Source organism: Psammomys obesus, unplaced genomic scaffold (assembly GCF_907164565.1).
Source record: "Psammomys obesus unplaced genomic scaffold, mPsaObe1.curated_primary_1811, whole genome shotgun sequence".
Lineage (NCBI taxonomy): Eukaryota > Metazoa > Chordata > Mammalia > Rodentia > Muridae > Psammomys > Psammomys obesus.
The window spans coordinates 20,219,985-20,241,846 of record NW_026596039.1 but is presented as its reverse complement, the minus strand read 5'-3'; the positions used below and the strand labels follow the sequence as shown (position 1 = coordinate 20,241,846).

General features: G+C 38.6%; 1 protein-coding gene across 1 annotated transcript in view; it reads left to right on the top strand.

The window, feature by feature from the left end:
- Neo1 (neogenin 1) overlaps positions 1-21,862 on the top strand; it is a 193,184-nt gene that overhangs the window by 134,359 nt on the left and 36,963 nt on the right. Inside the window, exons 13-19 of the mRNA XM_055622080.1 lie at positions 2,270-2,418; positions 3,039-3,177; positions 5,760-5,809; positions 7,276-7,423; positions 11,361-11,471; positions 12,445-12,639; positions 20,675-20,770. Coding sequence (XP_055478055.1) covers positions 2,270-2,418; positions 3,039-3,177; positions 5,760-5,809; positions 7,276-7,423; positions 11,361-11,471; positions 12,445-12,639; positions 20,675-20,770 — 888 coding nt within the window. The remainder of the gene's footprint in view (positions 1-2,269; positions 2,419-3,038; positions 3,178-5,759; positions 5,810-7,275; positions 7,424-11,360; positions 11,472-12,444; positions 12,640-20,674; positions 20,771-21,862) is intronic.

Below are 21,862 nucleotides of genomic sequence, written 5' to 3'. Positions count from 1 at the left end.
TACATCCTAGTACCAAAGACAAACAGCTAAATACACAATAGTGTGAGGTGCTGTCGTCACGTGAAAAGACATGGCACAATAATTTGTTGAAGAGCTTTGGTTAAGAAAGCAGTTAAGTGAGGTTATAAGCAGAAGGAACAACTGGTTCTGATAAAGGCATTTGGAATTTTAACATATGACAACAGATGCTGGGAGTGAAGAGTGACTTGTACCACCTGAAGTTTGGGGCATATGGAGAGGTATATTGAATTGGCCTTTGGGGAGTATTTGCATATTTAGCTTTATAAGTCAACTTAAAATTTGTTTGTTATGCCACTGGACAGCTGTTTTTAAAGAGTCGCTAGTGTCTTTTTAAAGGATCATAGTTATTAACCAGTGAGTATGTTGAAAATGATGTCAAGAGAATTTGTGAACTATTTTGTTTTCCTCTCTTCTTTAAGTTAGAAGAAAGTTTTCCAGAGCAATGGAAGTCCCACCTGTCAGGCTACACAAACTGTGCTGCAACATTGAACAGCTAGCATGATGCATGTTTGCTTAGTCAAGTAAAGCAAACAACTGTTAAAATAACTACATTTAGATCTTTCCACTTTGGTAGCAAAACAAATCTTATGGCATAGTGCAGTTCTTTGAGAAAGCCAGGTTTTTAAGCATTGTTTTTTCCTTCCTTGGCCTTAAATCTCATGATGTCTATAATAGTGGCATTAGTGCTAGAAAAGTTCTTTTCAGATACAGAATGTCTCTTAGAATATAGACCTGAACCGCTAGCTAAGATTTGTACACTCCTGTCAGAAGAGAATATTCTGAAAGGGTTGATATATGAGCCATGTGGAACTTAGATCCAGGGTCCAACAGAGGACCAGCTACGCAACTGAAGATGCTGTCCTAGTCTCCTTACAGATCTCCATAAGTCATGTTTTTTACTCTAAAAGTAACCAGTTTCTGGTCCACCATTATAAATTTCTTATCACTTGGAAAGATTCTTAACCTGAAAACTCACGGGGATGGTAATACTTGGCATCTCATCTGGTTAGTGACGAGACTGAATTAGAAAAGAGGAAAGAAGCATGTGGCGTGCTAACTTCACTGAACGTTTGACTCGTGAGCATTCAGTAAATGGAAGCTGTTACTAAAGTTGATGCTGCTTCTTTAACTGTTTTTGTTGCTTTGCTGCTTCTCTACCATTCGTGTGCCTACAGATCCTTCCTAAATGTGGATCTGACTGTCGTGTTTCTCTGTTCACTGCCTGTGGGAGAAACTCTAAACTGCATAGCAGGGCATCAGAGATTCCTCACTGTCTGGCTTTTGTTCAGCATTATTTCTCCTACATCCAATCTATGGTACAACCATACAAGTCATATGACATGGTCTTTCCATTTATCGCCCTGATTGCCCCAATAACAAATAGTCTTCTCCCAGATGTCTGAGAACCCGCTTGTTGTAATACTAAGAAACTTCAGTGGCCCTTCTCTTTCCTTCTCTAAGCAGCTCTTCACACAGCAGCCTTCTGTACTCTTTGCTGTTTCATTACAGCCACCATATTAATCTGCCAGGATTTACTAATGTTCCTAGTTTCTGTGCCATGCTGGGAGTTCTTCGTGAATGGGGCTTCTGCCCATCTCTGTGCTCCCAGGACCTGCTCAGTGTCCGACAGAAGAAAGATCTCTTCCAGTGATGGCTGCTTTTATGTGTTGTTGTATCCCTCTGCAAAACTAGATTTGGGACTGGGGAAGAGGGCTCAGTAATTCAGGTATTCGGTGTGTGAATCTAAAGACCTGGGTTTGGACTCCCAAGCCCCCACATAAAGGTGGCACACTCCAGCCAAGGGTTTGGGAAAAGGGACAGGTGGATCCCAGGAGTTCTGATCATCCAGCCTAGCTGAGACAGGTAAGCTTCAGGCTCAGGGAGAGACCCAGCCGCAAAAACTGAAGGTAGAACGTGATAGAACACAGCTGACACTATGTTCTATGACACTATGACCTCTGGCTTCCATACAGGTGTGTAGTAGCGAGTGCACACACACGTACTTCTGAGAGTTAGAAACCACAAAAGAGCTCTCTTCTATCCTTTTATTTTTCTAATTTTTAATGAATTGAAGATACTTCATTTGTGGCTTTGAGTTATGTAAAGAAAATACTTCAATCAAATCAATTGTCTTCTTAGTTTTTATTGTTTCTAAAATGTGGCCATTGTGACAGTATTGTTTAGAGCGGCTGTTGTGAACTGCAGGAAATCTAATTTATATCTTGATCACGTGGAATTCTCTTTTCAGTTCAGCTCCCTGGCCCAGCACCTAATATCCGAGCTTATGCGGCATCACCGACTTCTATCACTATCACGTGGGAAACACCATTGTCTGGCAATGGGGACATTCAGAATTACAAATTGTACTACATGGAAAAAGGAACTGATAAAGAACAGGTATAAAGTGACATGATTTTTTTTTCTTTTAGAATCACTGGTTTCTAAAAAGTAAGGGATTCGAGATACAGCTCAGTGGTAGAACAATTGCCTGTTATACACAAATATGCTAGTATTGCTTACCCCCCAAATCTTACAAAGGTCTATGGTTAGTTGAAGAAATCAAAGGTAGGGGAGATATATAGGAAATTAAACATTGATGGTTTCTGTCTTGTTGTACTGAGATTTATTTTGTAGTTTTTAACAGCAAGGGTTACTAAACATCAGATAATAAATTGCTATTGGGGCTGGAGAGATGGCTCAGAGTTTAAGAGCACTGGCTGTTCTTCCAAAGTTCCTGAGTTCAATTCCCAGCTCAAGGCCATCTATAATGAGATCTGGTTCAGGCAGAATACTGTATAAATAATAAATAAATCTCTAAAAAAATGAAAATAAATTGCTATGTTTTTTAATTAACTAATTGGCTTTCTCTATAAATAATATTCTGTAAGAGGCTTAAAACTGTATTGTGCAGAATTTGTTTAGTCATTTTGGCTTGTAGTCTGTGTGTGTATGTGTATACACGTGTGCGTGTGTACACACGTGTATGTGTACACACACATTATTCTATTTCATTCAAGGATGTTGATGTTTCAAGTCACTCCTACACCATTAACGGACTGAAAAAGTACACAGAGTATAGTTTCCGAGTGGTGGCCTACAATAAACATGGTCCTGGAGTCTCCACACAAGATGTTGCTGTTCGAACATTATCAGATGGTGAGTTTTTTTCCCCGTTGCAACAAAATACCATTCCTAGTACCCCTAATCAGTAGTAAAGTCATGTGCTTTAATGTGAAGAAGATTTTGTTCATATCCCCCATTGTATCTTGCTGATCAAGTCACTTAACTTTTTTGGTTTTAGTACAGTCTTCTGTGGAGGGAAATTCTGTTGCTTGTTCACAGCACAAACCATTTTATGGCTAAGGAAAATTAGCCTTACTCTATGTGCCAGTCATATTTAAATATTTAAAAGCTATAGTTTGACTCCCGTAAGCGGATGATCAAACATTACATCACTAGTGGAGAAGCAGACATATATGTATACATGCCTGGTTTATATTCCATGGAGAAAGGCACAGTTTTGCCTCTGTTGTTTTCCTATCCAAAATGTTTAACTTCAGTCTAAATCATGATTCAGCAGGCAGACATGTCAAATTCAGAAAAGTTGTGCAAGTTTTTAAAATTTAAAAGATGGTCTCAATTCTTAAAATTTAAATAATCATAGAAAAGTCTAAATTAAAGAAGAGTGAGACGTAGGCTATAAAATATGTGTCATTTTTGGTTCCTAGATACTGCAAGCAAAAACATCTGTATAGGACACTGCCATCATACTTACTAGATCTGTTTATTGTTAAGCATACTAAGTATTAACCATGTTATTTATGTATGTTTGATATCAGTTTTTTAATCAAAGTCGTGGCTTTCAAATGTGACTGTTGTATCTTGGTTTTGTTGGAACCTATTTCAGAGCGACCTGTCACTCTGTGGCTTGCAGCCATCTGGCAGATAATGCAGAAACAGTATGTGGTAGCTCAACCTGTGCAATTTCTCATATACTTAAATGGGAAAATTAAGTGAATTTTGCAAAATGTTAAGAGTTAGTGAAACTAAAGGAGAGAATACAATGTTCATTGTACTGTTCTTTGCTCTCTTCTGTGGACATGGCAATTTTTCAGATGAAAAGGACACAAATATAATTTACAGTTGGGGTACACAGCTGTATAAACATCATGATCTGGGAAAATTTCTGAGAGAAAAAGGCTTTTACAGCCTTTTAAATCCATGAGCCAGATTTTAACTGCACACAAACAGGTTGTCCTGCTGACCGCAGTACCGTGGAAACTGAGTGGAAGGAATTAAGTTTCTTAACATGGGGGTATAAGGCAGCACTTAGGGATAAGGCATATTTCAGGTCTTAGGCTGAAAGGACTACCTTGATCAGGGAAACCACATGGAAGTGAATAACTTAAATGTGAAATGGAAACACTCCTGTGAGAATGCTATAAGGAGTGAGTACCTGCCACATAGTAGCTTGCGACAAATCTCAGCTGACAGCAGTGATGACACCATCACAAGTTGTGTTGGAAGTCTCTCCGGCTAACTTACTTCTCAATGTGGAGAGCCTTTCAAAACAGGCTGCATCCTACTTCAGGCTGCTACAGCTGAGTCTCTGACTTGAAGCTCGTGTCACTTTCTTAGGCACTAGTTAGAACAGTGAACGCGGCACAGTCAGTTCAGTAGGTCCACTTTTCAGTATGTGGTCACCAGGTGATAGAGAAGCAAAAGATAAGAAGATGAGGTTGAAGAGCTAGAATTAGCATTGGTGGGTAAAGGGCAGGTTAGTTAGGTTGAGTTTTCTTTGCTGTCTGTCATCACATGAAGGGAGGTGTAGGAAGGTATGCGGGCCATCAGCTTTTAGATGTTCTTGTGTTAAGCCCCACTGTATCTTGGTTATACAACTGTGTCACCAAGAGGCCTACACTCTCCACATCTAAGTGCGTGCTGTCTGCTACACTGCTGCGTTGTGAAGCCAGATAGTTCACTTGTTGCAGCTTTCCTTGTTTACATATTTTTCTCTTCTGGAGAATTACCTTCTAAACCACTTTAGGAAGTCTACAAGAAAGCCACACTTTCTAATTTGTGTCTGTCTTTCCATGGTCCATATTGTCACTACCTAGTATGGTCACATGCCACATTTCTTCCCCTCTGTGGGCATTCAAAATATGTTTAAGTTTTAGAATGTTTCTGAAGTCTAGAAAAGTTTAGAGTCTAGGGCAGTGGTTTTCAACCTTCCTAATGCTTCAACCCTTTAACACAGTTCCTCATGTTGTGGTAAACCCCCAAACATAAAATTATTTCACTTCCACTTCATAACTATAATTGGCTACTGTTATGAATTATAATGTAGATATCTGAAATGCAGGATTTCTAATATGTGACCCTTGTGAAAAGGTTGTTTGACCCTGGAGGGGTTGTGACCCACAGATTGAGAACCACTGGTCTAAGACTTCAAGACCACTTTATATTCCTAAAGTTAAGTATCTGATTTTCAAAATTACAGCCTGATTTGAGTAAGGGTGGGTGCTCATAGGAAGGGTCTCACCTTACAACATGAATCAAGTGTAGCCACACGTCATCCCCACAGCTATCAACACGAGACAGTGTTAGCTGGGCTGAGACCTTCTGGTCACATAATTATATTGAGATTTCATTTGTGTTCAGTCTCACCCAGAACAACATGATAAGTGATGTGTGGATGATTGAATTGTGTCTTTTTTTTTTTTTTTAACCCTGTGTAGTTCCCAGTACTGCTCCTCAGAATCTGTCCTTAGAAGTGAGAAATTCAAAGGTAAGGCTTTGGTTCTATTCAATTTACTGTCATACTGAGCCTCAGAGGAACGTAGAGAGCCAGAAATTCCTTGGGCAAACATCAGAACAGTGAATGCCAGTGTTGTACCAACTCATTTGCTTTTTAAAATGTTAACCTGATAAATTAAAATGTAACTGAAAATCAAACAGGAGAATAAGACAGCATAGGTATAATAAAGCTGGGATAAGAACCCCACTTGCTTATTCTGTTTCTTTCCTTTCTCTGATGCTAAGACTTCTTTAGCTTCTCTGTCTGTCTGTCTGTCTGTATGTATGTATGTAAACATGACATTTGATATCTTAGCCATACAAAATCATGCAAAGAAAGCAAATTACTTATGATGACCTGATGCCAGTGTAAACCAAAGACAGATAGGTATAGATTTAGATGTCCACAGCATCCTTCCTGGTTCCAGTTCATGCATATCAGCCATGCATGCCTTTCAGATACCCTCCTGAGCAACATAAGAAGTCTTTTCAAAAGGTACTGTGGGATGCTCCTTCATGAAACACCCACCTCTGTTCTACTTCGGAGCTTTTGTTTGTTTTGTTTTGTTTTGTTTTTTTGACAGAGTCTTACTATATGTATATAGTTCAGACTGGCCTAGAACTTACTGTGTAGCCCAGGCTAGGCTCAGACTTGTAGTCCTACAGATTATGTCTCCTAAGATTTGGGATTACACACACTCCACCATTCCTGTCCATAGAAATTATTTAATTACAGCTAATTTGCATTCAAGGTGGGAAATAATTCTTACATCTAATAGTAGTTTATTTCCTAACCTGTATGTTTCTGGCCTTATATTTTCCTTCTAAAAACTCTTTTGGGACCTCTGATGTTTTAATTCAGACAAAATAGATTAGTCTGGACTCAAGCAGGAATATCCAAGCTGTGGTCATGGGCTGCATGTACACCAGGATAGAGATTACACAGCCTACCCCGGAAAGCAGACTTAAAACATGAGGGCGTTTTGGTAGTTTCTCTTGTGACATGGCTCTCAAGCATGAATTTTTGTAGATGACAACATCATATCTACCATGCCTGGTAGAGTAACTACTCTAAAACATAATAATATTCCCTCAGAGAGGTTTGAGGCTTTTTAATTAGTTTTGTTTGTTTGTTGTGCTTTTGTTTTGTTTTGAGACAGGGTCTCACCATGTAGCTCTGGCTGGCCCTAAACTCACTGTGTAGTCCAGGCTGGCCTCAAACTCACAGATACCTACCTGCCTCTGTTTCCCACATGCTGAGATTAAAGATGTGCATCACCACACCCAGTAAATTAGAATTATTTTCACTATTAAATCAGTATCTTGGTGACAACTCAAGTACCATGTGATCCATATGCTTATTCTTCCCTTTCTCCAGTGAAATTGGTTTAATAATGTGTGCAATTAGGACCAGCCTTTTGACGTGTTCCATCTCATCCTTGTACTGCTTTTTCTCAGAGTATAGTGATTCACTGGCAGCCCCCTTCCCCAGCAACACAGAACGGGCAGATTACAGGCTACAAGATCCGTTACCGAAAGGCCTCCCGAAAAAGTGATGTCACTGAGACCTTGGTAACTGGGACACAGCTGTCTCAGCTGATTGAAGGTAAGCTGCTTTGCATACAGTCTGTGGCTAAAAGGTGGTTCTTTCTTGACTTTTATTATACTAGTCCAAAACTTCTCTAAGCAGTTGTTTTATAGAAACAAATTAAAAATGCTTCTCAAAAAATTCTAATAGTCAATTTTTAACTTGATACAAATTAATGGAAAATACTCCTGCAGATTCTTACATCTCTGAGGGGTTGAATTGTGTTTGATTTTATTTCCTTTTTATAGTCTCCACATTTTCTGAGTATATAACACTTAATTTTATAATCTAAAAATGTAAGACCGACTTTACTCAGCCTAATTGGTAACAAAACTTATAACATTGCCAAAGTCATGTGACCTGCAGAATTTTTGAATAGCTGCAGTATTATAATTACATCTGCTGCTATGGACAGTGTAGAGTTTTAAAAATTCTATCAGAAATGGCTTTTTTATATAGCTTTTTTTTCTTATATGTATAACAGAAAAAGTTATATCTTATAAAATGGAGCCAAATGCATATCTAATAAAGGATCATTCTATAGAGCACTAGGAATTCTCTTTTTTTATACAACTGTGAGAAATAGAGTAGGCTGAGCAAGGAGAGGATTCCTTTACAGGGGAGTCTGGAGAAGCTACGTCTGTAATGCAGATGTAACTGAGGCTGGAGGCTAAGTATTACTCACTAAAAGAGACGCAAGTGGGATTGGCTATGCTCAGACAACAGCTAAGTAGCAGCTGAATTAAATATTGTTTAAAACCTCTATAGTCTGAAGGATGACTATTCTCTATAAGCATGTCCCCAGTATCCACAGAGTGAAAAGCTTTAATCTGCATGAACATTGAATATGCAATGTAAACAAAAACAGATTCTTGTAGTCTTGAAGTATTAACTTGAAGCTTGCTAATGGAATGTACAGGATGGATTGCTAAGAGTTTGTGTCATTTGGAAATCAATCTGGCACTTTCTCAGAAAATTGGGACTATCCTACCTCAACACCCAGCTACACCTTTCATTGGTGTATACCCAAAAGATGCTCCACCATAAAACAAGGACAGTTGCTCAGCTATGTTCATAGCAGCTTTATTCATAGTATCCAGAATCTGGAAACAACCTAGAAGTTCCTCAGCTGAGGAATGGATAGAGGGACTGTGGCACATCTACACAATGGAGCACTACTCAGCCGTTAGAAACAAAGATATCATGAAATTTGCAGGCAAATAGGTGGAACTAGAAAAGATCGCCCTGAGTGAGGAAACCCAGACCCAGAAAGACACACATGGTATGTACTCATTTATAAGTGGATTTTTGCCATACAGTACAGAATACGCATACTAAAAGCACAAACCCAAAGAAGACAAGTAACATGGAGGATCCAAGGGAGTATGCATAAATCTCACTGGGAAGGGGAGATAGAATAGACAGAGGTAGTGGCTGAACAGAGAGAACAAGGTAGGAAAGGGATTGGAGAGAGTTAAGAGGGTGGAGATCAGACCTGGAGAGAGGACCGAGGTCTGTGGAGAAAAGAGAAACTGAGGGTGGGGTATCTCGGTGACAGGCTGGAAACCTAAGACAGCGTAGGTTCCTGGGAGGATGTGAGGGGGGACTCAAGCAGAGACTCCTAGTAGCAGAGACCACAGAGACTGAAGAGAACACCCTCTACCTAGACTAGTCTCCCAGCAGAGGGAGGGGAACACCGACCCACCCACAAAAACTTTGACCCCAAATTTACCTTGCCTACAAGATGAGCAGAGAGAGAAGAGATTGAGGGAATGTCCAGCCAATGCCTGGCCCAACCAAAAACCTACCCTATCAGAGAGTGCCAACCCCTGACACTATGAACAATACTCTGCTAACCTTGCAGACAGGAGCCTGTCAGAATTGTCCTCTGAGAGGCACTACCCAGCAGTGCCTCAAAACAGATGCTGAGACTCACAGCCAAACACTGGGCAATGAGTAGGGAGTCTTGTGGAAAAATGAGAGGAAAGAGAAAAGGACCTGGAGGTGACAGGAGCTCCATAGGAAGAACAACAGAGCCAACTAACCAGGGCCCAGAGGGCTTGCTGAGACAAGCATCAACCAAGGACCATGCCTGAACTGGATCTAGGCGCCCTACAAAGATGTAGCAGATGGGCAGCTCAGGCTTCATGTGGGTCCTCTAGTGAGGGAAGTGGGGACTGCATTGGACATGGACTCACTTGCCAGCTTTTTAATCACTTTCCCCCTGGCGGGACTGCCTTGCCAGGCCACTGGGGGAAAAAGACACTCAGTCCTGATGCAACTTGATGAGCTGGGCTGGATGGGAAAAGAAGTTCCCCTTTTCTGAGGAAAAGGGGGTAGGGGAAGGAGGGAAGAACTGGGAGGTGGGGAGGGAAGGATATAAAGCGAATTGAAATTTTTTTTAAATACAAATTTAATATTACAGATCTTTTAAAGTAAATAAATTTGACATTAAATATGTCTACTAAAATTAAAAAGTGTGTCAGACATTGAATTATACAGTTAATCTATAGTTGGAAAAAATGGTTGTTGTAGCACTTAAGATGCATTACCATATCTTGATGTCTGCTCTGTGCCTTAGTTTTGCTTTTTAAACTGTCAGTTATTTAGAAGGGAGATGAACTCAGTGTTTTTATATTTACTTGTCTTTTGCCTGTTCTTTCATATATTCTTACCCTTCTAGAGGGCACGGAATAGTAACTGAATGATTGTATTCTTTATTGAGCCATGTTTGTTTTTATTCTAAGGTTTTGTCCATTAGCAATTACAAACACATGTGAAGTATTTCTGACAAGATAGTAAAGGGCCTGGAGAGATGACTCAGTGATTAAGAGCACTGGCTGTTCCTCTCGAGAACCTGGGTTAGATTCTCAGATCCCACGTGATGGTCTACGATAGTCTAACTCCAGTCTCAGGGAATTTCACACCCTCTCTTGGCCTCTAAGGGCACCAGGCACACACATGATGTTACAGATTCCTAAAGGCAAAACATCCATGCATATAAGATATTAACTAAATGTAAGTTTTTTTTAATGGGGAGGTGGACTTAGCATTTGCTCCTCTTTTTGTCCTTGCTTTTTGTGGGAAAACATTTAGGATGGCTCATACAGGGCATATGCCAGGATTGGTTGCATTAGCTGTAGCATAACTTACACCCCAGCCTAGTTCATTACATTCTTAATTTCCTTATTGGGGTTTCTGTGCCATGCTGCCGTTTAAAGATCCCAATTATGTGGCTAGAGAGAGAGGTAGGATAATATTCAGTATCTTGTATATATGTGCTCTAAAAATGAATGTGTGATTGGGTGCATAGCTGGTCATATTGTCCTGCTCTGTGGGTAGACTTTTATATGTGAATCTTTGTTGCTTTTGCATTGATAAGTCATACACTTTATTAAAGCTAGTAGTAAATAAAAAATTGCATAATAGAAAAGTTTGGGTTGTCTTTTACTGACTATAAATACATTTGGACAACTGGTTATTGAAAAATAGATTTCTAGGTCATATTTGATGTCTAAATTATTTCTGCTGTGGTTATAGCAGGTCTCAAAGAACAGAGGTAACCTGATAGGAATTACATCTGTACATTCTTTTCTGGGTTTTGGTGTCTTCTGAAACCAACTGATTTTGTTCCTTTGTAACAACTTTTTACTGTCTTTGGTCATGGCTTCCTTTTTAACAAAATTGAAGGGATGGCATTAAATAATCCCAAAGGTGCCTTCATGCTCTTAAACAAAAACTCTTCATTTCCTGGGGGAGTTAGTCATTGCTGTTTTCTCCTAGGTGGTATGGACACTGAGAGCTACCCTGTATTGTATTTTGCTTGTTATTTATGAACTTATACTTTATTAAGATGTGAACGAAGTTGGTTGGGTAAGATGTTTCCTTTTATGGAAGACTACTAACCTTGTTTTCCAAAGCTCTTGTTTCAGCTTGTCTCTTGTTTGATTTTCAGGTCTTGATCGGGGCACAGAATATAACTTCCGAGTAGCTGCTCTCACAGTCAATGGTACAGGTCCAGCAACTGATTGGCTGTCTGCTGAAACTTTTGAAAGTGACCTAGATGGTGAGATTAAACAGTATACAGGAATGGCTCATGATGGATATTCTATTGCCAGTTAATCCAATTGGAAAGCTACTGAGTTTTTCATTATGCCTGTGGGCATTGGTATGTGTACTGCTGTCCTTCCTGTGAAGCAACAGAGCTCCAAAAGGGGCTGTTTTCCAGACATTGGAAAGAAGTATCAAAGAAGCGGGCTCAGAACAATAAAATGTACAGGCATTTACAGCTGAGTTTTGTTTGTTTGTTTTTTCTTACCAGAGCCTGTAAGATAATCCAAAATGTAAGGATTAGCCACATCGATTGTGCCTATATTTGATTTCCAGCTCACTTTTTCCTGAGTCCTGGAGACATTGTACTTTCTCTCACCTGTTTGTTCAGTAATTAACTCCAGATGCTTATGTGTAGGCCTTTTTAACAGTGACACTGTTAGATTTGGGGACATCAAAGACTTGTATTTCTATTCTAAGTTTCAACTAAGGTAGCAATTTATGTCTTGAGTAATATACATGAAAGATATCTTAAACTGCCACCTTTTAAAACCTGTTAGTTAACAATGCAATCAGTTGTGGCTTCAGTGTCTTTTTTTTTTTTTTTTTTTGGATCATTGATTATCTAGGGAAATAAATAATTGGTACCATTGTTGTACTAAGATATTTGATCAGCCTATTGACAGCAGGTTTCTAATGTGTTGTTTTACCTTTGTGATTATGCCTGTAGAATTTAGGAAATGGAATAAGCAAGATTTTGAGTTTCATTTTCTTCTTAGAAAAAAATTAAAACCATAGGCCAGATTTCACTGTAGCTATAGCTACACTGTAGCTGTAGGTTCTCTTTGAATTTTTGGCTTAAAGAGGCGGGGGGGGGAGATTTCTTAAAAGCCCAAATATTTTGACAGGAGCTAAACATCCTTTCCCAAAAGTAAGGAAACATCCTACAGGAAGTACATCTTATTTTCCTTTTCTTCTTTTCTCCTCAGAAACTCGCGTTCCTGAAGTGCCTAGCTCTCTTCATGTCCGTCCACTTGTTACCAGCATCGTGGTAAGCTGGACTCCTCCAGAGAACCAGAACATTGTGGTTCGAGGTTATGCCATTGGTTATGGCATTGGCAGCCCTCATGCCCAGACCATCAAAGTGGACTATAAACAGCGCTATTACACCATTGAAAACTTGGGTATGTGTGCCAAGTAGAAGAGATAATCATACATGTGATTTTTTTTAATTATTACATTATAATTTTATTTTACAGAAAAATTGTGGCACTTGTGGAGTACAGAATTTTTCTATATTTTTCTTATACTCTTCACCCAGATTACGCAGCATTAACATTTTTCCACATTTCCTTTATCCTTTTTCGTTTTCCTTTATATACATTTCTTCTGAAACATACAAAAGTCAGTTGCAGACATAACTCCTACTAATAATTAACTTTAACATGAAATTCTACTAAAAATGTTCTAAATAGCCTACTTACTGAAATAAAGACATTAAAATTGAGGTAGAATTTTCATATTTGGTATATTTCTCACCATTGTTCTTTATGACAAAAGAAAAATGCTGTTTTCTGTTTCAGGATCAGTGTTGAGTATAGTTATCATGTCTCATTAGCCTTTGTCTCATTAGCTAGGTCTGTGTTTTATTTTGTTTTGTTTCCTGACCTTGGTGAATGACACTTAAAAATACATATGCAGGCTGTTTATGTCCCTCAAAATAAGTTTGTCTAGCATTTATGCATTACACCTGGGTTTACACACTTTGGGGAGGAATGATGGAGTGTTGGGTTTTTGTCGTTGTCTCATAGTAGACACGCAGGATGATATCCAGCGCTTATTGTCACTTTCTTTTGTAATTAATGTTGCAGATTTTTACAAATATCTTGTTTTCTATCAAACTGACCTACTAGTTTTAGTGTAAATATAGTAGGTTGTTACCAGTGTGACTCTGAAGGAAGATTCCACTAGGCTCTTTTATTACACAAATTGGGAAAACTCATTCTAAAATTTATTTTTAAAAGCAAAAAAACCAAAATAGCATTTTTGAAAAAGAAAAAGTTGGAAAATACATGCTACTTGATGATAACTTACTAAGTTAAAATAATGAAGATTCTGTGTGATAATGATACAAAGCTAGAGGTTGTACATTAATGGGATGAACCAAAGCCCAGAAATAGATCAATGCCTAATATTAATATGTTCAGTTGATTTTTAACAAAAGTAACGAAGCCATTCAGTATGGAAAGGATATCTTTCTAGCTAATGATATGGGAATAACTGAATGTCTGTATGGAAGTGGGAAAAGAAACCTGATTTCTTATCCTGTACCATACCAAAAACAAGACAAAACCTAAATACAAAAGCCGAACTATAAAAATTCTAGAAGAAAACAGAAAAATTATTTATAACCTTGGGATGGACAAGAACACTCAAAGAACAAGATACCACAAACCATAAAATTGATAAAGTGGGGTCAGTGAAATGGCTCAGTGAGTAAAGTACTTGCTGACAAACTGAGTTCAATCCCCCAGGATCCACAAGCAGGGGAGATCTAACTCCTGCAATTTACCCTCTGAACTCTGGCCCCCCCCCACACACGCATGTACTCACAAACAGATAGATAGATAGATAGGTAAATGTGCTTTAAAATTTTTAATTGACAAAGCCATTTCATTAAACAAATTAATATAGATTTTTTTATGTGTATGGGTATTTTGCTTTTATGTATACCTGTTCATTACCTATATGCAGTGTCCATTGATCAGAAAAAGGGCATTGGGATACCCTTTTGGATTCCAAAAGGGGCATTAGAATAGGAGTTAGAGACAGTTGTTAGCTGTCATGCAGGTGCTGAGAATCTAACCTTAGTCCTCCGCAAGAGTGGCCAGTGCTCTTAACTTCTGATCCAGCTCTACACTCAATCTTTAATCAAAAATTTAAACTTCTGCTTTTGAGAAGACATCAATAAAAATAAAAAGGTAAGTCACAGATACCAAGAAAATAACAGCTGTCCAAATTTTTTACAGAGTTTGAGGCTAGGCTATATAAAAGTTTTTACAACTCAGTAAAAAGAAAACCCAGTCAAAATGGGTAAAAGGGTTAGATAGATGCTATGCAAAAGAAGACATCTGAGTGGGCAGTAAAGATGTATGGTGATCTATAAAGAAGATATGCAGGTGGAAAATAAGTATGTTAAAAGATGCTCAGCACTATTAGTTGGCAGAGAATTGCAATGAAATACCACTGTATAGCCTCTAGATTTCTCACATTTGCTGTTTAAAAAGCTGATAGTACAACTACTGTGTAAAATAGAGGATTCTTATAAAGTTAGCCATATGATTTAGCAATCCTATTCATACTTAACCAAGGAAAATGAAAGCACATGCCCACTTAAAGGCTTGAAAAAAATACTTACAGTAGCCTCTATAGGGAAATAATGTAAATTTCTATCAATTAGCTAATAGTAAATTACACTATATCTTTGTCATGGAAACTACTCAGTAATTAAATGAATTGCCTATCAGTACACTTAGCAGCAGAAATGAGTGTAAGAAGTGTGCTGAAAAAAAGCCAAACATATATAGTGTGTTGTGTTTTTATGGTATTAAAAACAGGCAAAACTTAAATACATGACAAAAATAATGATCAGTGATTTTATCCTAAGTACTAGGAATTGATGTTAAGAACATAGCTACTTAAATGACCTAATTTCTCTATTTAGGTATTAATTACATGGGGATATAAATTTATCAAAACTTACTATTTATTTAAATACATTTATCTATGCTAATTATACCTCACGGTTAATTTTAAAAGCAAAAAGTCAGAAATACTCCTTTCTTATAATAATGAATTATGGACCAGCAAGATGACTGTGTTAGGGTTTCTATTGCTTCAGCCAAACAACATCACCAAAAGCAAGCTGGGGAGGGAAGGGTTTATTCAGCTTACACTTTCATATTGCTGTTTACCACTGAAGGAAATCAGGACAGGAACTCAAACAGGGAACAATCCTAGAGGCAAGAGCTGACGCAGAAACCAAGGAGGGGTGCTGCTTACTTGCTTGTTTCCCATGGCTTGGTCAGCTTGCCTTCTTAAAGAACTTGGGACTGTCAGCCCAGGGTTGGAACCAGTCGTCATAGGCTGGACCCTCCACCATCAGTAACTAAGGAAGAAAATGCCTTACAGCTGGATCTTATGGTGGCGTTTTCTCAAGTAAGGTTTCTTCCTTTCAGATACCTCTAGTGTCATAAGACTAGCCACAGAGTGACTCAGCAGTAAAGGTGTTTGCCTCCAAGCCTGACAATCTGAGTTTGATTCCTAGGAACCACATGGTAGGAGAGAGCCAACGTGACACATTGTCCTCTGACAGCATGAAAGTGCTGTCGCATGTGCATGACTGCTCACATATGCACACACACACACACATATAAATAAAAATTACTTTTAAAGTTAATACAATAGTAATAATATAATAAATTGATTTGGGTGGGTATAAGTACCTTTCCAAATTGTATTTTCATTGTTAATATTTCTCTGAAAGACTTACCTCTTCATTGATAATCTCTAATGAATTTTTTTATTCAAACCATTGCTTTGTAAACATCTTTCCTAAGAATAGCTTTAAGTGCCTGACAAATGAGTTACCAGATCTTTTATGGAAGAAAATAAGCAATAGTTTATAAATATAATGTTAAAAACAAAATATACTTTCTGGTTTTCCTTCCAAAGAGAGACAGATCAGCTGAACCCAGGAGGCTTCTTCTCTACATGAGAAGTCTTAAAAGCAAGTGTTGGATAGCAAAACCAAAGTTTTCCAGTGGATAAAAATTTCCCTGTGATGACCAGCCTCCTACTGTTTCTCTTATGAGACTTCTAAGATAAAAGTCCTTTGCATTTCAGTCATGACTTAGTCCTTGGCCATCTGGAACTTTCAGTCTAGGGGAGAAGCAAAGCAAAACACAAGAAACAATGAAGTCAGTTAAAGTGAAGTGTGTTCAGAAAAAGGAATGCTGAACAAGGTGCATAGAACAATCCATAAAGAAGTCCATTTGGGGCTTGAAAAATTTAACCAGGTTAGTGTTTGATGCAAAGTAATCAGAAGGAACATAGAGTATGCAACAGAGAACAGTAGACTGTTAGAAAAGAAGTATGTATGTTGAGAAATAGGGAAAACAAAATGTGTTTGGCATGAAGTGAAATGTGTTTATTAGTCTAATTTAATGCAAGATTCATAAAACAGTGGAAGAAGCAAGCCCGAGGTGAAGAAGTTGATTTAGGAATTTATTTCTCAACCTTAAGCTCTCTTCTGACCTTCATATACACAAGCATCTGCCCACTAGATATCTGCATCTGGATGTAGCACATATTCCATCTGACTCAAATTTTAAACTAGAGTTGATTCTCTTTGCCCAAATCTTTTTTTAATCATTTAACAGATGATTAATGAACACCTACAATGTCTCAGACATTGTATAGAGAGAAAGCAAAGAAACAGACATTACATAGCTAATAGAAACAATACTACAGGGCAACAGTAATAAAAACTGCATGGTATTGGCATAGAAACAGAAAGGAGGATCAATGGAACCGAATAGAAGACCCAGAAATAAACCCACACACCTATGAATACTCAATATTTGACAAAGAAGCCAAATCCATTCAATGGAAAAAAGACAGCATCTTCAACAAATGGTGCTGGACCAACTGGATGTCTACATGCAGAAAAATGAAAATAGATCCGTATTTATCACCCTGCACAAAACTAAAGTCAAAGTGGATCAAGGACCTCAACATAAAACCAGATACTCTAAATCAGTTGGAAAAAAAAGTGGGGAACAGCCTAGAACTCATTGGCACAGGAGACAACTTCCTGAACAGAACACCAACAGCACAGGCTCTAAGAGCAACAATCAATAAATGGGACCTCATGAAACTGAAAAGCTTCTGTAAAGCAAAAGACACTGTCATCAAAACAAATAGACAGCCTACAGATTGGGAAAGAATCTTCACCAACCCTTTATCTGACAGAGGGCTAATATCCAGTATATATAAAGAACTAAAGAAGCAGAAAAGCAACAAACCAAGTAATCCAATTAAAAAAAAATGGGGAACAGAGCTAAACAGAGAATTCTCGAAAGAGGAATATCGAATGGCAGAGAAACACTTAAAGAAATGCTCAACCTCATTAGCCATTAGGGAAATGCAAATCAAAACGACCTTGAGATTTCACCTTACACCCATCAGAATGGCCAAGATGAAAAACTCAAGATGACAACACATGCTGGAGAAGTTGTGGAGAAAGGGGAACCCTCCTCCACTGCTGGTGGGAATGTAAACTGGTACAACCACTTTGGAAGTCAATCTGGCGCTTTCTCAGACAATTAGGAGTAGTGCTACCTCAAGACCCAGCTATACCACTCCTAGGTATATACCCAAAATTTGCTCAAGTACACAACAAGGACATTTGTTCAACCATGTTTGTAGCAGCTTTATTTGTAATAGCCAGAACTTGGAAACAACCCAGATGTCCATCAACGGAGGAATGGATACAGAAATTGTGGCATTTTTACACAATGGAATACTACTCAGCAATCAAAAAGGAGGAAATCATGAAATTTGCAGGCAAGTGGTGGGATCTAGAAAAGATCATTCTGAGTGAAGTATCCCAGAAGGAGAAAGACAAACATGGTATATACTCGCTTATATAGACCTACAAGATATGATAAACATAATGAAATCTACACATCTAAAGAATCAAGAAAGTGGACACAGGTGAAGATGATCAGTCCTCGTTAGAAAGACAAATGGGATGTGCATTGAACGTCTGACAGGAGTCTACCACAAAAGGCATCTGAAAGACTCTACCTAGCAGTGTTTCAAAGCAGACACTAAGACTCATAACCAAACCCTCGGCAGAGTTCAGGGAATCATATGAAAGAAGGGAAGTTATTATGATGGGGAAAGGATAGGAGCTCTACAAGGACCAAATATATCTGGGCACAGGGTCTTTTCTGAGACTGACACTCAACCAAGGACCATCTATGGATATAACCTAGAACTTCTGCTCGGATGTGGCCCGTGGTAGCTCAGTAACCAAGTAGTTTTCCAAAGTAAGAGGAACAAGGACTATTTCTAACAGGATCTCAAGGGCAGGCTCTTTGACCTCCCCACCCCCCTAGGGGAGGAGCAGTCCTGTTAGGCCACAGAGGAGGACTTTGCAGCCAGCCCTGAAGATACCTGATAAAACAGGGTCAAATGGAAGGGGAGGAGGTCCTCCCCTATCAGTGGACTTGGAAAGGGGCAGGGAGGAGACCAGGGAGGGAGTGTGGGGTTGGGGAGGGAATGAGGGAGCGGGATACAGCTGGGACACAAAGTTAACAAAATGTAACTAAAAAGAAAAATAAGACTTAAAAAAAAAAAAGAAAGAAAGAAACAATACAATCCAAAAATCTCTGAGAACTGATCATGGTGGCATGCAGGTGTAATCCTAGAGGTCAAGTAGAGCCAGAAAGATGATGATGATGATGATGATGATGATGATGATGATGATGATGATGATGATGATGATGATGATGAGTTTACAGTGCTAAGGAGGAATGGGGTGATAGAGCTGATGTAACTGGAGGGGTTACCAGTGTAGGATAAATCCTTGTGAACGGACAGGTTTATCTGTGTATGAGCAGAGGATAAAAAGTATCCTCACAGTAGAGAGCAGAGGTGGCCAGCAAAGAAGCACTGAGAACAAGGAGGAAATACCAAGTAAGAGAATCAACAAGACTTGATTGTTTGCCAGGAAGAGAGGTCGTAATGCTTCTCAGGCTTCTGTCCTGAGCATTAAGATTGACAGGGCTATGGAGGAGTCTGAAGTAGAGAAAAGAGCATGGGGAAAAGGAAAGATTTGAGGCATCCCAGAGCAAGTGCCAAAGAGTTGGAGGTAAAGGCCTGGTTTTCAAAAGGCATGTCTGTATTAAAAGGATGTGTTTGCAGGTAATAGCCTTTTCAAGCTAGTCAAGCCAAGGAGACAAATGAAAGGGAGTACAGAGAGTGCATAATGTACCTAGAATAAACCTCAGTATTGTGTGTTATGACTGCTCTGGCTCTGTCCCCAGTCTCAGTGAATGACATCACTCTGCTCTTTTTTTTTTTCCTTGCCACTCAAGTAGCAAATTGTGTTGACCCCATTTCTTATTTCTCTTTGGTATGGGAATACTAGATGCCTTGATATATTACCCTTTTTTATGTGGAGAGTGTATGGAACACCAAGTAAAAATCAATTTTGAGTTTTTGAAGTAATATAAGCTACATAAGCTGTGACCACCCTGGAAAAGTTCAACTGCCACAGAATTTAATGGAATAGGAACCCACCTTTCTACTTATGAAACGAACTTTGGAGTTACCCATACTAACATTGTCTGAATCAGACATGTGATGTCAGTATCTTCCGCTTCCCTCAGTGAAGGTGAATGCTGTTCCGCCTGTTCCTTAATGCCCCTCTCTCTGAATGTGACAAGAATCCTCTAGAGCAGAGGTTCTCAACCTTCTTACTGATGCGACCCTTTAATACAGTTCCTCATGTGGTGACCCCAACAATAAAATTATTTCCACTGCTACTTCGTAACTGTAATTTTGCTACTGTTGTAAATTGAATGTAAATATCTTCTGATATGCAACTCTTTGGGAGTCGAAACCCACAGTTTGCGAACTACTGCCCTTAGATTGTTCTCTTAGTCTCCATGCAGAATTACCATTAGGCTACCAAATCCTGGGTCGTGTCGTGTCTAACAAAGATGTTAACTGCTCTAGATTAGAAGGGTCCCTGGAATGTTGAAGATATTTAGCACTCTCAGTTTATCTCCTGTTTCTCTACCTTAGCTGTGTGGTCAGGGATGAAGGGGTTTGATTTCAAGCTACACTTGAAGGCTTTTGGCAACAAAAGCCTTATATCATACAGTGAACATCTTAAACTTTAGTAGACTCTGGGAGAGGAGGAATAGTCCACATCTACCCTGAAGACTAAACCCAGGAAATTGATAGAACCTCTGTTTTTTATTATATGTGCTTCTATCTCTATGTCTCTTCATATCCCAAAATAAGTAAAACAAACAAAAAAACTATAAACCTTTCTTGAATTTTTCTGCAATTAGACAGACACTTTTTATTTTATAAAATCCTATAGAAATCACTTTAAAAACTGTTTTGACTTCTTTCCCTCAGATCCAAGCTCTCACTATGTGATCACACTGAAAGCATTCAACAACGTTGGTGAAGGCATCCCCCTTTATGAGAGTGCTGTGACCAGACCTCACACAGGTAGGGCATCCTGGCTGTCTTGGTCATCTGCACGTATCCCAACTGCTTATGTATAGTATGACCCAGGGGTCTCCTTGAAGGGTGTTCATAAATGAAAATAGATGGCAGCTTGGAGTGCAGGCTTGAAATGAGTGATAGACTGGCTTTTCTATGTACAGAATTGCTGGTTCCTGATTTGCTTTTTAAACTATTAAGTGTGCCATGTAAGCCATTCTCTGTAGATGTATACTTTTTAAAATATGTTAGAATCTGAATGCATAGTTTTGAGAGAGTTAACAGTAGTTTTTATCTTTTAGATATGTTATAACTACAGTGAGTGAAAAGTGAAAGACACACATACATACATACATACATACATACATACATACATACATACATATATATATATACACACATATATATCCATAAGATTATTTAGGTTGCACATCATAGCAATAAGTGTGTATTTTGGTGAAGCAAACATTTGTTTATAGTCAGATATCTGAGTTACTTAGGGAAGTATTTTTTTTTTCTGTTCCCTTTGTTAAGTTCATATTCATATAAAGGGATAAAGTCAAGGGCACTACCCATTTGATCAGTTATATGTATTATAACAAGTCAGTAATCACTATTGTCTTTATATTTAAATATCTCCAAAACAATATAAGTGTAAATTTTCTGTACTGCTATAAAACTCCTGACTTAGATCTGAATGAGAAAATTTATCGATGTCCGTATAATAGAGTTGTGAACTTTTTAATAGTCCTAGAACTGGTGAGATGGCTCAGTGGTAAAGAGCACGTGTTCTTCCTGAAGACCGGGATTGCATTCCCAGCACCTTCATGGTGGCTCACACCCATCCATAGCTCCAGTTCAGGAATCGACTCTTTCCTCTGTCCTCTGAGAGCACCAAGCACACACGTGGTGCACACACACACGTGAGCAAAATACTCAGACATCATTTTAAAGAGTCCAAAATACAAAGAGATTTCTTTTTATAAAAGCATTTCTCCATTTGTTGACCACAGCTTTGAGTCAGTATTGTAAGCTGTCTTCGGGCTGCTTTAAGTAACTAGCTGTACAGATTTGACAGTGTTCTTATTGAAAGATCAT